This window comes from Saccostrea cucullata, unplaced genomic scaffold (genome assembly GCF_032062105.1).
Source record: "Saccostrea cucullata isolate Sc308-1 unplaced genomic scaffold, CSIRO_AGI_Scuc_v1 ctg152, whole genome shotgun sequence".
Classification (NCBI taxonomy): Eukaryota; Metazoa; Mollusca; class Bivalvia; order Ostreida; family Ostreidae; genus Saccostrea; species Saccostrea cuccullata.
The window spans coordinates 133,013-151,862 of record NW_026929180.1 but is presented as its reverse complement, the minus strand read 5'-3'; the positions used below and the strand labels follow the sequence as shown (position 1 = coordinate 151,862).

At 34.3% G+C, this 18,850-nt stretch overlaps 1 protein-coding gene across 6 annotated transcripts in view; it reads left to right on the top strand.

The window, feature by feature from the left end:
* The window catches only part of LOC134280006 (lysosome membrane protein 2-like), a 31,457-nt gene that overhangs the window by 3,671 nt on the left and 8,936 nt on the right, over positions 1-18,850 (top strand). For 2 of the 6 annotated variants that reach the window (XM_062762425.1, XM_062762422.1), the window contains exons 2-10: positions 4,702-4,831; positions 5,385-5,542; positions 8,820-8,961; positions 9,453-9,653; positions 11,351-11,442; positions 11,800-11,849; positions 11,956-12,025; positions 13,496-13,671; positions 17,793-17,923. In XM_062762425.1, coding sequence (XP_062618409.1) covers positions 4,709-4,831; positions 5,385-5,542; positions 8,820-8,961; positions 9,453-9,653; positions 11,351-11,442; positions 11,800-11,849; positions 11,956-12,025; positions 13,496-13,671; positions 17,793-17,923 — 1,143 coding nt within the window. In that variant the 5' untranslated portion in view covers positions 4,702-4,708. Of the gene's footprint in view, positions 1-3,779; positions 3,796-4,696; positions 4,832-5,384; positions 5,543-6,277; positions 6,290-8,322; positions 8,331-8,819; positions 8,962-9,452; positions 9,654-11,350; positions 11,443-11,799; positions 11,850-11,955; positions 12,026-13,495; positions 13,672-17,792; positions 17,924-18,850 lie in introns of those variants that run through there. The other 4 variants (XM_062762424.1, XM_062762423.1, XM_062762426.1 and 1 more) reach the window with 4 other exon arrangements.

Sequence of the window (18,850 nt, the reverse complement as noted above, 5' to 3'; positions counted from 1 at the left end):
ATATGTCTCATTCACACAAGTTCAAGTTCATTTATTCACTTTAAAAACCATATAAAATATATGGTACATGACGACAATGAAAAATATTTCCAGCATATAAATTCAGGTCAGAGGTATATATGAGTACATGTATATGATATACATAATCCAGGAACTGTTCATTGACCCAATTAATCTTTACATCCATGGAGTCTATTTGACACTTTGATTCTAATGTATTCCCTGTCCTTGAAATAGGGGAATTTCACAACAAAGTTTCTGGTCTAACACTGAATTCACTGAACTTTCCCATCTTGTGGACCCGTTAAAATGAAATTTCATAACCAATCTTAAAGGGGCATGGACACAGTTTCAGCTTAAATTAGGCCGGAATTAAAAATATCTTTGTTTCCCCTAACCCGACCCTAAATTCTCAAGTTGGGTCGGTAGGTAGGTAAACAATTTTATTTTCTGACAGCAGCTTTGAAAATACATTCTAAGATTTAATGGAAATTTACCATTGTAAATAAGAAAAGTACACAAGAAAGCGATGTGTGAAAAAAATGCTAAGTATCGTACATATGCCGTTTAAAAGCAAAATTCATAATTAATTAATTCACAGCTGTTATTTGGTTAAACTTGTGAAATATCTCACGCCATTACATCTATATAAATTGAATCAAATAGACAAGATTTTCAAATACGCAAAGACCAGACATACGAGTATATTTTTTCAATCCTTCCATCAGCCTTCAGAGCTTATAGACGATCAATGTACTTTTTTGAGGGCCATGAGATTTGCAGTGGTTCTGAAGCATTTTGCTTTGGAGTTAAGAAGTAAGTGGCTAATTTTAAATCGCAGGTTCAAATCCCAATGAGTAACGTTGAAAATCCTTCAAAGTGGACCACATAAACTTATGTCCAGTGTCACAGAAGATGCTGCCTCAAAAAAGATCCCCCACTGCTTAATGGCAAAAAAGTGCTGAGTAGGTCTAAATTTGTAGCAATGGGGAAATGTTTAAATGTCGTCCTAACAAATCTCGAAGGGATTTAAAGCAAAGAAACAACCAATCTTCAAGGGCCTAATTTAAGGCAAATACACTGGACGTCTCAGGAAGCTGAACCATGATTTCAAAACTATTTGGAAAGAGTATGTTAACAATATTTAAATGAACCAAACCGAATCTACAAATGATAAAAATGCTATATACAATGTCATAGTCACGAAGTCTAACCACTAAATAAAGGCATGAAGAAAGAACATCTGAATTATATTTATCAGAATGAATATGCAGACATATTTACAACAACTCTTATGGTTCCATAAAGGCATATAGTAAACATAGGAACATAGATGAATTGGTTATTAGATCAAAAAAAGTAAAATGCAGTGAAATTGAATGATGTGTTCACTAGGTGGGCCCCCATCTACTTATGAGGCGGGCCTTACGATGTATTATTTACGCGTACGTACCTTAAATTCAAAGACAGTTTGTTGTTTAACGTCCCTTTCAAAAATTTATTCACTCACATGGAGATGCCAAGACACCTCCGAAACACTCTTAATTAGTCATGGTGAATTTTATTAACGAATTGTTTCAAGAGTGAAGAATTCCAGTTAGCTAAAAGCATAAGATTGAGACGTCGCCATTGTTTTATTAAGAGCTAATGCCCTGTAATCACATCTGGACGCCATTTTGTTTCTAACAAATGCTTGAAAATCACAGTAGAACACTGTCGGCCGTTCTGATAAAAACTGATTTTGATGAAATTGTGTTTAATAAAACTTGGTTAACAATAAAAAAAATAATTGAATCATCTCATTAAAAAAATCTTTTCAGTCGGCGCGATTTAATTGGGTCGGTCGCGTTAGGGGAAACAAAGGTATTTTTTATTTTGGCCTTAAATTTCAAAATTTATTTTTCCATGTTTACAAATATCACTAGGGTCTTTCTAATGATCATCAAAATTTGAATGCCAGTTGTCCAGATACAAAAGAGATTTAGAGCTCCAAATCTTTGTTATGTAAACAAGGCTAATGTCTTAAATGTTTTGGTTTACACAGGTTAATATACTAATATATATTATGTTCGTTCAAAGTAGATAATTTCAAATAAAAATTAATTCTAAATACGATTTCACAGTTACTATTGATTCGCTAAACTTTATTTTGTTATAAATGTGATATATTCTATATGTAAACCAAAACAAGGCACAAGCCTTGTTTACATTATGAAGAACTTTAAGTTCTGTATCTTGTTTGTTAATCAACAAACATCGTTGGAAACCGTGGGTTTCCAACGATGATCAACAAATGATGTTCAAATTTTTGCTAATCAATAGATGATGCCTTAGGTAGGTATTTTAAACATTAAAATTTGTTTTAAAAAATCAGTTGAAACTGTGTCCAGGCTCCTTTGAATTTCTTCTGTAGGAAAAGTTGTAGAACCTGAATTAAGTTGTAGAACATGAAGAATCTTAATTGTCAATTGATTAACATGAACATGCAAAAGAAAAAAAAAAACTGTCAGTACAATTGAAATGAACAGTGATCAGTCATTAATCTCAATGATCAATCATTATCTCATTGTATTTTGATCCCATCACTTTAAACCAATTCCTTCCCTCTTCCTACTTTAAGATGATAGCACTTTTAAAAAGTTGAATGCTTTTTGATATGCATTATACACCATGGATATAAACTAATGCCAATACCATAAATATTGCATTTCCATACTTCCTATTTGAGGGATCTTAGTTTTTTTATTTTTTTTTTATGGGGGAGGGGGGGTTATAAATAGACTCTTCTATGCCCCCAAGCTTGTAACGCAGGGGGGATATATAGTGATTGGGGTGTCCATCTGTCTGTCTGTATGTCCGTCCATTACACTTTAATAGGGGTACCATCTCTTATCTTCAACTATATCTTTTTCCATAAAATTGAATGTTTAATGACATTTTCACAGAATCTTTTTTACATAGTGCCATTGTGACCTACTAATTTATTTTTTGATCTGACACTTATTTCAGGTCTCCCAGAGCAAAACATAAACTTTACCATTATTTATAATAATCATATGGGAGGTGGAGGTATAATTGATTTTGTGAGCCTGTTGCTAACAGTACCTCTAGTTTGGTATTTATTTAAGCAAACAAAAAAAAAAACTTGACAGCACAGACCAAAGCAATAAAACTTAATATTTCCCTGGGTTTTTTTTCATGTGCTTTAATTCTTCTATTCAACATGTTCTGATTCCTCATGCATTTTCCTGCAGTATTATATCATTTGTTAAATGAAAATCCTGAGAGTAAGCAAACTGCATTTACAATAGTAGATTCTCTCAAGTAGTGTAGCAAAAGAAGTCATGCAAAATAAAGTGTTTAATGAGCTTCAGTAGAGCAGTGACTTTTTTAGAGAATGATTACGACATCAGTGCTAAAATTGAAACTTTCTGATTATTTTGAATGGGTTGGATGTTTCAGTATAATAATTTATTGAATGAATGTTTGGGAAATATGAAGATTTATTCAGTCAAGACAAATCATATTCCTCTAGAGGGAAAATGCTGAAATTGCAGCTTATTTATGAATCTCTTTTAAAATTTATGGTTGAAATTTGATACATGATTAAAAAAAAACATTTCAATTTCTGTATCTTCCTGTTTAATAATGTTCCTGGTTTTTTAAAAATCTATATTTCTTTAGATGTAATTGTCATGGATTAATTGCCTCACGGTACTGTATCATTTAGAAGATTAACATTAATTCTATTGGAAATAGTGTAGACTTTTAAGTGTGATATATAAGTAAAAATTGGTAAGATTTTTTAAATTGAATTTTTAAGATTGATTTTACTTTTCATTGTATATAAGGGTTTGATTTACCAGAATCGACATGTTCAGGTATTAATTAGTTGTTCATTTGTCCAATTTTTAAAATATGTTTTACTTTTATTATTAATTTCCGGAAACAATTTATTATATTATGTTCATGGAATAATCTGAATGTATATATTTTAGAATTAATTATTTACCAAAATCAGATCAATAATGTCCAAATGTGATACATTTAAATCAAAACTTAAATTTAAAGTGCAAAGCTTAAACTGGGTAGTCCGAAATATCTGACATTTTCTTGGCTTTTTTACGATGTTGAAATTTTATGTGCCAGGCACGTAAGTATCAAAATTGTTAAAAAGCCTGGAAAACATCAGATATTTTGGATTATTAGCTACGGGATCATTGGGAACATACTCCAATAAGTGAGCCTTGGTACACCGGAAATAAAATATGTGATTAGGAAACAAATGTGCATGACTGCATGATATTTTACATCCACCAGTTTTTGACCCATTTTGACTTACAGTGCAAGTATAACTTTAAACAGTATACTGGTATGGTTATCTTTCATGTGTGTATGTTTGTGTACATCCCTGTGCAAAAATCAAGGTGCACCATAAGTTCTCATAAATTTTATGTGTCCCATATACCAACCTCCCCTCCCCCACCCCAACCACCAAATTCTATGAAATCTATGACTTTTTCCTGTAATAATTAATTTGATTAGACAGAAAACCATGTATATAATTTAATGAACATAAAATAACGTAAACACTTTAAATTGATTTTGAGTTTGAAGATCAAGTGTTCATGAAGGGTTGTTTTCGGAATAAAATTAATTTTTTATATACCAATTTGTTAATGTTTTATTTTGTCAGTGTAGCTGAGAGATGGCGTGGTGTGTGAAGAAGAAGCTTCAGTACTGCTGCTGTGGGTTTGGTGTCCTGTTTGTAATCGTGGGCGTGACTCTCATTCCTATCGTTGATTACATTGTCAGGAAAGAAATTGAAAAAGTATAAGCCTCCCTTTCTTTTTTCCATATTTTTTAGATTGTGTATAACATTTACAGTACCAATCCACTTCATACATGTCAATTTATGAATTTGAATATAATTTTATTTGTATGTTACCCTTGAGAAGATGTTTTGAAAAATTAGTTTGTTTTAACAAGCATAGATATTTGTTATATGAGTGATTGATTGAATATTATTTAATGCCGAGTCGGCAATTTTTCAGCCATGTTTTGGTGGACTATTAGTTTAAATAATCAGTTTTTGAAAGTTTTTGGTTTCTTGGCGGCCCCCAGTGTATTTGTTATATGATATCAATTGAATTGAATTGAAGAAAATAGAATTAATGGATGGGACAAATCAAGGATAGCATATTCTGTACATGTTTTTTTTCAATACTTTAGAAATAGTTGTATCATGTGCATCCTTTGTGCCTGAAATAAATGATCAAAGTTATTATATTCCAGAAGCTGATTTTTTTATTGACAAATGTGATTTTTTTTCATCAGGGTCATTCTAGTTTTTAGTAGTATATTACTCTAATGTCTCTATTTAGACAGTGATCCTCAAAGAAGGAAACTTGCTGTACAACACATGGAGAGACCTTCCTATTCCTATCTACATGCAGTTCTACATGTTTGACTTAACAAACCCTGAGGAAGTCAAGAGAGGAGCCAAGCCAGATGTTGTAGAAAGGGGTCCATACACTTACATGTAAGTCTGTCAAGTCATATAGAGAAGGGTCCATACACTTACATGTAAGTCTGTCAAGTCATATAGAGAAGGGTCCATACACTTACATGTAAGTCTGTCAAGTCATATAGAGAAGGGTCCATACACTTACATGTAAGTCTGTCAAGTCATATAGAGAAGGGTCCATACACTTACATGTAAGTCTGTCAAGTCAGATAGAGAAGGGTCCATACACTTACATGTAAGTCTGTCAAGTCATATAGAGAAGGGTCCATACACTTACATGTAAGTCTGTCCAGTCATATATAGAAGTGTCCATACACTTACATGTAAGTCTGTTCAGTCATATAGAGAAGGGTCCATACACTTACATGTAAGTCTGTCAAGTCAGATAGAGAAGGGTCCATACACTTACATGTAAGTCTGTCAAGTCATATAGAGAAGGGTCTATACACTTACGTGTAAGTCTGTCAAGTCATACAAAGAAGGTCAATACACTTACATGTAAGTCCGTTAAGACATATACAGAAGGGTCCTTACACTTACATGTAAGTCTGTCAAGACATATAGAGAATGGTCCACACACTTACATGTAAGTCTGTCAAGTCAGATAGAGAAGGGTCTATACACTTACATGTAAGTCTGTCAAGTCAGGTAGAAAAGGGTCCATACACGTACATGTAAGTCCGTCAAGTCATATAGAGAAGGGTCCATACACTTACATGTAAGTCCGTTAAATCATATACAGAAGGGTCCATACACTTACATGTAAGTCTGTCAAGTCATATACAGAAGGGTCTATACACTTACGTGTAAGTCCGTCAAGTCATATAGAGAAGGTCAATACACTTACATATAAGTCCATCAAGTCATATAGAGAAGGCTCCAAAGACTTACATGTAAGTCCATCAAGTGACATAGAGAAGGTCCATACATAGGGCTGTGCAATATTACCGGTATACCGGTATATTGCGGTATTATCCACCACGATAATATATCGCGATATGAAAATCAGATACGGGTATTTCACGATATTTATAACAAGAGGCCCAGAGGCCACAGCGCTCACCTGAGCACATCGGCTAGGAAAAAGCACATATCAGATCAGAACTGAAAGTTTACTGAGGTGGGGGGGTTTGAATTTTACCCCCCCCCCCCCACCCAGGGGTTCATGGTTTGAACAAACTAGAATCTACACTACCTGAGGATGATTCCATATAGATATCACTAATCATGGCTTAGAAGTACTTGAAAAGAAGATTTTAAAAGGTATCCCTATATATCCCTATGTTAAACTTGGGTTGGCCATTTTGGCCCCACCCTAGTCCCGGGGGTCATGATTTGAACAAGTTGAATCTACACTTCATGTAAGTCCCACAAGTCATATTTCCTGGCCCAGTGGTACTTGAGAAGGATTTTTAAAGATTTTTCCTATATATTCCTATGTAAAAATTGTCACTTTGGCCCCAAGCCCCGGGGGTCATGTAAAAAACTGGAATCTACACTACACGAGGATGATAATCAGTCATCTTTCCTGGCCCAGTGGTTCTTGAGAAGAAGATTTTTTACAAATGCCATTAATTTTTCTGTAAGTTCATCAAGTTTTGTAGAAAAGGGTCCTTTTGCTTTCCCCTTTACCCAAGGATACTTTGTAGCAAGTTTGGTTGAAATTGGCCCAGTGGTTCTTGAGAAGAAGTCGATAATGTGAAAAGTTTACAACAACGACGACAATACCAACGACTACGACATCAACAGACTTTTTGTTATGAAATATGAGCCTTGGCTCAGGTGACATACATATATATAAACCTCCTTTATTGTAGAAACTGCTGAAATATACTTTAACTTCAACAGGCCTTTTCAATCAATAAAAACACTTCGTCAGCTTTCAAGGCAAAGAGAGAAAAGAGAGAGAGAGGAAGCTTTATAACTGGTATATATTAAAGAATTTTATTTAAAATAAAATTAATAATTAATTAAAAGAAAAGACCTTTATAAAATTATTAAGAAAGAAAATATATAAAACATTTCTACAGAGAGATACCATGAACTGTAAAATCTCATGGAATCTACACGATTGACGATGAATGTTAAGTTCAAGATACATATTACAAATAAATGGCCATCCATGTTTTCACTTGATACAGCGTTGCTTTTTATCATTTTTTTTAACAAGCGCTATTCTAAACACCTTCATGCTACATGTATACCAGGAGCATGTATATTAAAACCATAGAAATAGGCCAATGCAGTTCCTGATCGTATGTCATAATGTGAAATTAGGTGTAATTGTACAAAATTTAAACACCCAAAAATAGGTCACAATTTGTTTCTGGCTTTAATTTTATTCTGTGACCACATAAAATTTCCATATACGTAGTATGTATTGTTTTAATCATTAAGTTACATTTAATGCTATTTCAATACCCCCCCCCCAAAAAAAAAAAGAAAAACAAATAGATAAATTCAAATAGTCTTTGAACTTGACAGCATTTTAAACTTCCTGCAGAAATTTATTAATGACAATTATCTACAACATATCGCAATATATTGCAATATTCAATGTAAAATATTGCAATATATCGCAATATGGTTTTCACTCGCAATACCCAACTCTATCCATACACTTACGTGTAAGTCCATCAAGTCAGGTAGAGAAGAGTCCATAAACTTATATGTAAGTCAGACAAGTCGTGTAGAGAAGGCTTCATAGACTTACATATAAGTTCGTCAAGTCAGGTAGAAAGGGGTACATACACTTACATGTAAGTCCATCAAGTCATTTAGAAAAGGGCCCATACACTTACATGTAAGTCCATCAAGTCATATAGGGAAGGGTTTATACACTTACATGTAAGTCAGTCAAGTCATGTAGAGAAGGGTCCATACACGTACATGTAAGTCAGTCAAGTTTTGTAGAGAAGTCATAAAGAGAAGGGTCCATACATTCCATGTGAGTTAGTCAAGTTTTGTAGAAAAGGGTCCTTTTGCTTTCACTGACAGTCAGTTAAGACTGAAAGAGTCTTATAATCAAGACAGAATTTGAGTTTTAAAAGACTCTTGAGTGGGTGAAGCCATTCTTTTTGTTATGAAATCTGATTGACTAAACAAACATAGGTATATAATTATAAAGCAATATTTTATTTTCAAGTTTAAACCAAAAAGGAGTCAGTTTCTAAAAAGATCTGACATTTATAATGGTATATATACAAAGAATTTTATTGTAGAAAAGGATATTAAGTACATTAAAAAATTGCTTTACTTATTTGCCATTGATTGTCCTGTACATTGCTTACAGAGAGAAGAGAATTAAATATGATGTCATCCACAACAGTAATGGTACTGTCACTTACAAGCAGAACAGGACCTTCCACTTCGCTCCTGAAATGTCTGTGGGACCAGAGAGTGACAGATTTATATCCCCTAATCCAGTATTCTGGGTATAGTATACACAAGTTATCTATTATCTATAGATAAACTAATTATGTAATTGTACAAAATTTATGACCAGGGTCAAAATATGATAATGTTTGGCAAAAGAAGGACAAACTCAAAGGTCAATCAATGTCAAGAGGTCATATATATAAAAGTTATGAGCAAGGAATAAGATTTCAAAAACAAACAGATTAAAAGAGAAACGGACACACCTAGATACTGTATTCAGGAAAATTTTTGCCCCCATATTATTTTCGCCCCTTTCGCCCTCTTCCCGATTGGGCAAATTTAAAACGGTGCGAATTCAAATTACACAGCATAATTTCTTAAACAAAACTATGACTGGGCGAATTTAAAATGGGGCAAAATACTTTGCAATTGCAAAATACTTTTTCCCCCTGAATCTTCTATTAGGGGGGCAAAATAACTATCTCACAAAAATAATGTCAAACGTTTGCTAATCTACAGTATCCTGAGTAGTGATTTATTTCCACAGAGCCTGATAACTGCCCTTAAGTGGGAGGAGCCTGTAATAAGTAAGATAATCAGTTATGTGACAGCTCTCACGGAGGAAGATGTCTTCATGAATCGCACAGTCAAGGAATTATTGTGGGGTTACCAGGACCGTGCTCTACATATAGCTAAAGGCTTAGCTCCGGACTGGTTCTACACAGACATAGCTGGCTATTTTATAAATGTAAGTTTGTGTATTATATATATCTAAATCCACTGAATATTTTCTTTATGTCATTGATAAATAGTTAGAACTGTTTTTCAAGGACCATGGGTATGAAAGAGTTTATAAGATGTGGCCTCTTCCATCAAATAACATATTATGACATAGAGATCAATAAAACAATATTTCCATTCACAGCTTACTAATAAGGAATATATTATATAAGATTATTTTTATAATTTTCATTGGCTAAAAGGATGTCATGTGATATTCCTTCTTTTGTGATATCGATGCAAAAGCACATTTGTGGAATATAGTATCACATGACACACCATTTGGCTGCACCAAAGTGACGTAGAACATGATGTCATAATATAAGAAGCATGTTTATACCACTGTGATATAATGACAGCCAAGTCTGTTCAGTTAGGTATTCACTTTGAGTGATCATATAATACAACTAATACGGACTTCAGTAAAAGGTCAATATGTGGTTATAAGCCTTAGGACTTGTGGCTAGTGATAATGACCTCAGACACAGAAAATGATAGTGACTTTGCAGGCTCAGTCGTTATCACTTTCTGTGTCTGAGGTCAATATCACTTGCCATGAGTCCGTATAACCACATACCGACCTACACTGAAGTCCATAATTGATTAATATTTTTATATAATATTCTTTATGGATGTAAATATAAACAAAAAGATGTCTTTTTTAGCTCACCTGAGCCGAAGGCTCAAGTGAGCTTTTCTGATCAAAATTTGTCTGTTGTCTGTCGGTGTTGTAGTCATCATTGTCGTTACCATTTACTTTTCACATTTTCATCTACTTCTCAAGTAACACTGGGCCAATTTAAACCAAACTTGGCACGAAGTATTTTTAGGTGAAGGGGATTTAAGTTTGTTCCAATGAAGGGCCACGCCCTTATTCAAGGGGAGATAATTTAGAAATTGTAAAAATTTGATGAGATGATTTAAAAACCTTCTTTTCAAGAACCACTGTGCCAGGAAAGATGAAACTTATAAGGAAGCATTCTCAGATAGTGTAGATTCAAATTTTTTCAAATCATGACCCCCGGGGGTAGGGTGGGGCCACAATGGCCGACCAAAGTTTTACATAGAAATATATAGGAAAATTCTTTTAAAGTCTTCTTCTCAAGAACCACTGTGCCAGGAAAGATGAAACTTATAGGGAAGCATCCTCAGGTAGTGTAGATTCAAATTTGTTCAAATCATGACCCCTTAGGGCGGGGCCACACACAAATAAGTTTTACAATGAAACATGCAGAAAAAAATCTTTAAAAATCTTCTTTTCAAAAATAGCAAAGCCATGATCAGACCTATTAATATTTAAGCATTCTCAGGTAGTGTCGATTAAATTTTTTTCAAGTCATGACCCCAGGGTGTAGGGCCGATGCACAAGATTTAAGTTCAAATGTAAAGGGAATAAAGCCACAGGTAGTGTCCTATGCAAGCATCCTTAGTTAGTGTAGATTCAAGTTTGTTCATATCATACCCTCTCCCTTTTAAGGATTGTTTGGGACCACTAGTGGGTTTCAACTTATCAATAATAAACTGATTTATGCCTTTTTCCTAGCCATATTACTCAGGTGAGTGATATGGCCCATGGGCCTCTTGTTTCCTTTGTTCTTGAGGGATTAACATTTGCAACCATTGGCATTGTAGAAAAAATTTATGTACCCTGTTTACCTTTTGCAGAAAAATGCCACCAATGATGGAGTCTATACAATTTTCACAGGAGAGAATGACATAACTAAATTAGGACACATAGACCAGTATAACGGATCTAGGTAGGCTTTTTACTTATAGATGTGTTTTATGTGTGTCACTTAAACCAGATTATTGTGACGTCAACTACTCTCAGGAGTTTTTGTTCAACGAACAATAACATTTGCCGGAAAATGCACTATTTTTCCGAAGAGGTGGAATATGATGAAAAGTATTCAAATGTCAGGGAAATATGAAGTTGTATGGCCCTGTCATGTGATAATCTAGAACCAGTCAGATAATGTGTTGTATAGAATAATTATAATGAGGTATAATAATATAGATACTTACCAGTAAAGAATGCATCCTTAGTGTAGAGTCAAGTAAATGAGGTATATGTCTGTCCTCTTCTTTTGATTTTATTTCATTTTTTTTGACAGGTACCTGACTTGTTGGTCATCAAAGTGGGCTAACATGATAAATGGCACAGGTAAGCTATGAAATATTGCATGGAATACAATTTTACTTCTACACAATATTTTCTCTGACTCAATTTGTTAAAAGCCAACATGTTGATAAAAGCAAATCATTTGCAGATGCAACTATAAATCCACCATTTGCAAAGAAATCACGGGTGTCATATGCATTTGCTTCAGATATTTGCAGGTAGGCACTGCTTGCTTTGTTAACATTATAGAAAAAATATTTTAAATGGGAGTTTTTTCTCCTGCTGTCATACCTTCAAGAGAAAAACGAAATGTAATGAAGATATTAATGCATTCAATATTTTCATGCTTTTTACCATGCATCTGTGAGCATCTTGACAGCAGTGGGAGTTATTATGCCCCGCCATGAATATGGCCGGGGCATATAGTGTTTGTCATGTCTGTCTTCCGTCCTTCCATCCTTCTGTTCTTCCGTCCTTCAGGCTTCTGTCACACTTTACGTTTCAAAGAAACTATCCAAGATATTTTCATCAAACTTCACATGCTGATAGATATTGATGAGAGCTATGCAACTGCATCAACATTTCTTGACCTTTCCTTTGACCTTGACCTCACTTTTCTTAAATTTGTGTTTAGCTCAGTTTTAAACATACCATTCAAGATGGTGTTATCAAACTTCACATGTGGATACAAACTTGCACGGATGATGCATCTAAGGATGAACACTACCAGACTTGCTTCGGCTGCTGGATCTGACCTACATTTTCCATATGAGTGACCAGATTAAAGTTTTTGGAGCAGGTCCATTCCTAAGGAACTATAAGCCCAACTTGGACCAAAATTGCATGGATGATGCATCTATATGGACACTACCAGAACTTGCTTCGGATGCTGGATCTGACCTATATTTTCATTCAAGTAACTATAAGCCCTACCTGAACCAAACTTGCTTGGATGATGCATCTAGGGATGGACACTACCAGACTTGCTTCGGATGCTGGATCTGACCTATATTTTCATTCCCAAGTAACTTTAAGCCCTACCTGAACCAAACTTGCATGGATGATGCATCTTTGGATGGACACTTTTTGACTTGCTTCAATGTGTGATCTTTGCCTATATTTTCATTCCCAAGTAACTATAAGCCCTACCTGAACCAAACTTGCATGGATGATGCATCTAGGGATGGACACTACCAGACTTGCTTCGGATGCTGGATCTGACCTACATTTTTATTCCATGATAACTATAAGCCCTTCCTGAACCAAACTGATCAAATTTTATACACATACAAATTTTCATGTTGCTTTACTAATATATCCTCGGCGGGGCATTCATGTCCAATGGATATATTTCTAGTCTTTTTGATTATTTTGTATGCAATTTTATGACATTTTCTAATTTTTTTTCTCCGGCATACAGTGACGTCTTTATATGAGTGAAAAATTCTCAAATGGGGTGTTAAACAATATACATGTACAATCAATCAGTTCTAATTTTTATCTCTACTTGTCGTAAGACCAGAAGAGCTTAGGCTACAGTAAAGTGTCTGTTTGTCTAGCTTTCTGTCTGTAAACAATTTTTCAAAATGCTACTCCTCCTACAGTTTTGGTCTGATTTTAATATAGCTTGAATAATAATAATTTTATTTTGGCCTATACTCTACAGATGTACATGTATTCCTATACAGGTCCATTGAAGGCATTTATGCCGAGGAGGTGACAGATTCCCATGGATTCACACTGTGGAGATATACGGCCCCTGACTCGTATGTAGCTAATGCCACCGTCAACCCCGACAACAAAGGATTCTGTACCCCTAACTGTCTGGACAAAGGCCTGATTAATGTCAGTAACTGTCAAACAAGTAAGTCATTATCAGTATTGTTTAAAGCTGCTTCATTTAAAACAGGCAAATATTATCTTTAACAATAAAAGTACGTCATTACATAGATAATATATAGAGAATAATACATACTCTTTTCCAGATCACATCCTGTATCAGCCCGAGACACCAATATCAGCCAGAGGGCCGAAGGCCCGAGGGCTGATATTGGTTGAGGGCTGATACAGGATGTGATGTAGAAAAGGGTATGTTTTATTATATTTATTACATACTAAGTAATAAAATACAGAACACATTAAGTTGAGAAGAAAATAAGTAAATAAGCATGCACGGACTTCTTAAAATGTACACAGTCTATTGTCTCATACAGTTTCGGTTTGTTTCTGCTTCTATTTCAAATGTCCCCAATCCGTAATTTTAAAATAATCTATTATTTATCAGTTAGTTTATCATTACATTAAAATTAAGAGAATTATGTAACCCCCAAAATATGTGTATGATCACAAGTACTGTTTTTAGCTCACCTGAGCTGAAGGCGCAAGTGAGTTTTTCTGATCAAAATTTGTCCATTGTCTGTCGTCGTCGTTGTCGTCGGCGTTTGTCGTCGTTAACTTTTCACATTTTCGACTTCTTCTCAGGAACCACTGGGCCAATTTGAACCAAATTTGGCATGAAGTATCCTTAGGTGAAGGGGATTCAAGTTTGTTCAAATGAAGGGCCACGCCCTCTTCCAAGGGGAGATAATTATGAATAAGTGAAAAAGTAATGGCATTTTTAAAAAATGTCCTTCTCGAGAACCGCTGGGCCAAGAAAGATGAAACTCATGTGGAAGCATCCTCAGGTAGTGTAGATTCAAGTTTGTTCAAATCATGACCCCCCGGGGTTAGGGTGGGGCCACAATGGCCGATCTATGTTTTACATAGGAGTATGTAGGGAAAATCTTTAAAAATCTTCTTCTCAAGAACTAATGGGCCAGGAAAGATGAAACTCATATGATAGCATCCTCGGATAGTGTAGATTCAAATTTGTTCAAATCATGACCCCTGGGAGTAGGATGGGGCCACAATGGCCGATTGAAGTTTTACATAGGAATATACAGGAAAAATCTTTATAAAAATCGTCTTCTCAAGTACTTCAAAGCAATGATTAGTGATAGTATAGGAAGAACATGTTTTTAAAAAATCTTTTTATCAAGAACAGCAAAGTCATATGCTGTATTAATATGAAGGCATTCTAAAGTAGTATTAAATTACCCCCCCCTTCAATAAACTTTTCAGTTCTGATCTGATTTGTGTTTTTTCCTAGACGATTTGCTCAGGTGAGTGATGTGGCCCCTGGGCCTCTTGTGAGGTTTGATTTACTAGAGGTGTGATCCTGATCTGTTTCAGCCTTGCAGGGCTGATAATTAACCTATATCAGCCCTGCAGGGCTGATACGGCTATTGTGACGTCAGCCATATTGCATAGGCAAAAATCCTGTATTTATTACTAAATATGTAATAAATAAAAATGAATTATAAGATTCATTTAATAGTTTATTACAACAATCCTTACATGGAAAACATAGATCAAAAACCTTATTGACAAACAGAAGTTTCTGACGGAAAGTTAAGATCTGTTGTGAAGTCACCTTTAAAAAAAATAAATTTATCGGTTATATCTAATTATGAAGAGAATTCAAACTTGAGTATTTTTTTTTCCATCAGTAGAAGCCTAAGTCATGATATATCTTTTAAATATTAAAGAAATTAATTGAATGTAACCCATAGTAGTTTTTAGCTCTACTGGTCAGAGACCAGAAGAGCTTATGCGATAGTAATGCGTCCGTCGTCCGTCCGTCCGTCTGTCTGTCTAGCTGTCTAGCTGTCCGTCTGTCTGTCTGTCTGTCTGTCTGTAAACAATCTTTCAAAATGCTACTCCTCCTACAGTTATGGTCTGATTTCAATATAACACACAAGTAGACTATACTAAGATACATAATTCTGTATATCGGTTTTTGATTTTGATTAACGTTGTTGCCGTTGTTGCTAAAAATAGAAATTTCTGTGAAATTCTTTCAAAATGCTACTTCTACAGTTTTGGTCTGATTTCAATAAGTAGACTACACTAAGATACATTATTCTGTGTATCGGTTTTTGATTTCGATGAATGGTGTTGCCGTGGTTACTAAAAATAGAAATTTCTGTGAAATTCTTTCAAAATGCTACTCCTTCTACATTTTTGGTCTGATTTCAATATAACTTGGCACACAAGTAGACTACACTAAGATACATAATTCTGTGTATCAATTTTTGATTTCGATGAATGGTGTTGCCGTTGTTTCTAAAAATAAAAATTTCAAAGAAAATTCTTTCAAAATGCTACTCCTCTTACAGTTTTGGTTTGATTTCAATATAATTTGGCATACAAGTAGACAACACTAAGATACATAATTCTGTATATCGATTTTTGATTTCGATGAACGGTGTTGCCGTTGTTACTAAAAGAAATTTCTGTGAAATTCTTTCAAAATGCTACTCCTCCTTCAGTTTTGGTCTGATTTCAATATAACTTGGCACATAAGTAGTTTACACTAAGATACATAATTCTGTATATCAGTTTTTGATTTCGTTTAACGGTGTTGCCGTTGTTACTAAAAATAGAAATTTCTGTGAAATTCTTTCAAAATGCTACTCCTCCTACAGTTTTGGTCTGATTTCAATATAACTTGGCATACAAGCAGAATACACTAAGGTACATAATTCTGTGTATCGGTTTTTGATTCGATTAACGGTGTTGCCGTGGTTACTAAAAATAGAAATTTTTGTGAAATTCTTTCAAAATGCTACTCCTCCTACAGTTTTGGTCAGATTTCAATATTACTTGGTACACAAGTTAAGACTACACTAAGATACATAATTCTATATATCGGTTTTTGATTTTGATGAACGGTGTTGCCGTGGTTACTAAAAATAGAAATATTTGTGAAATTCTTTCAAAATGTGACTCCTCCTACAGTTTTGGGGCTGATTTCAATATAACTTGGCACTGCAAGTAGACTACACTAAGATATGTAATTCTGTGTATTGGTTTTTGATTTCGATGAACGGTGTTGCCATAAATAAAAAAAAATAGAAATTTCTAGTTTAAAAAATCCTTACAAAATGCTCAAAAACCTTATTACAGTTTAAGTCTGATTATAATATAATGTGGCATGTGGCATGCAAGTCACCTTTAAAAAAACATAAAGAGACTTATATCAAGGATCATTATTCTTTTTATTGCTGTGGTTTTTTTTCCCAACATCTTAAGAACTTTTCTCTTCCTTTGCTATAAGTAGAAATTAATTGAATGTAACCCATAGTAGTTTTTATATTAATATGCATATTTAAAGAATAAAGGAAAATCAGATATTTAAAAGGAAGTTTAGTAACGAAGGCTAAATTTTGCCCGTGTACAGGTATAAGCAGTTTGTTGTTGAAAAAAAATGCTTGAGGTTATACATGTAAGCGATAAATTTAATTTTTCGAAGGTGATTTCACGCAATATCAACAAAGGATAATTTTTTGTGTGACCTTAACAAAAATTATTTTTTTAACTTTTGAATTTTGATATCTTTTAAAAGAAAAAGACTTTGGGGATATGATTTGACAAAAGTTGAAACAATTTATGGACAATTTTTTTCAAGAAGAAAAACAAATATATTTTTAGCGATTAGAATCGGACTAAGCGGCTTTAAGTATTAGAGCAAGTTAAGTGTAAGACTAAATTAAGATTATCACTTGCTATTGTTAAAAGTGGCTGCATTTTTCTGTGTTGATGGTTAAAAACTTAAGGAAATTAATGTTGGCCATCAAGAAGCTAGCAAAATGATAATTTTGAAAAATCCATTAAATCTTTTAGAGCAGAAGAAAAATAAATTCTTAAAGAGTCGATCATGACATTTTGATCAGGAATGAGAAAAAACAAAGATTATGTTTATCTATATAATTAGTGCTGGAGATTAAATGTGATGGACCAGACCAGGAATTGAACCTAGGCCAGGGTGGGGATTACTTATTGTACCAGTTGGAATGAGGGCTGTGGAATGACCATTGCTTTTGGGGGTTAAATGAACACTTTCATATGTGTGCGTATGATTATGTGTTGTATTTCCTCCTTTAGTTGACTTTTTCCACATCCCTGTTGCTATATCCTTGCCACATTTTTACCTTGGAGCTGAGAAATACCAGAAGGCTGTTATAGGAATGAGACCAAATAAAGAAGAACACCAGACTATTATTGATGCAGAACCAGTAAGATATCAATCAATATACCAATATCAGAGGGATGCACAATTAAAGCTTAAGCCAATTAAAATAACACATTTTTTTTCTTCCATATAGAAGGATAAAAGTACATTTAATTTACTTGAAATTTGTAATATAGTGATTTTATATGTTACTTAAATTATCTTAAAACTGTCAGCATTTTATTAAAAAAAAGTACTGAGGAATCCTCTTTGCTTTCTGGAGACCAATGCTTATAGATTTCAGGGGTTGCCGTTATCTGTGAGTTTGTATCTCCATTATCCCCATGAAGGAAAATTTTGTCTTTTTATTCTTGTCCCAAGGAACCAGTGAAATGTTGATGCCCTCCCCATTAATTAAAATGCTTCATCTTCATAGTATTTGTCGCCCGCATGGGGCAGTGATTAAGAGGGTCTGTTCTAGAGTTTTGGAGTAAGGAGTTGATTCTTACGTCATGGGTTCATATTCCACTGTGGGATGTGGAGACTGGTCCTTCAGATGAGAATGTATAAACCAAGGTCCCGTGTTGCAGAAGGTGCTGGCATGAAAAAGACCCCTCACTGCTCAATGGCCTTGAATGTCGAGTATAGGTCAGAATTTGTAGCACTCCACCGGCAAGTGGTGGCGTCTCCATAAAGGTGAAAAATTCTCGAGAGAGACAATAAACAACAAACAATAAATCAATCTTCATAGTTTTCTACAGTCAAAGACGCACTCACTGAGAAGAGTTTAAATGAACAAAAGAAGGCAAAGAAATCCGGCTAAATCTTTGACATTTGTAATGACAATTGATATTCAAGGAATAAAAAACCAAAGTGCATTTTCTTAAGCCATTCAACAAGCAGAGTGAGCACAATTTCACTGCTGGTAATGACTGCATGTATTCTTTTTTAAGAAGAAAAATTAACGGTACTGTATGTATTTCTGCCTTTC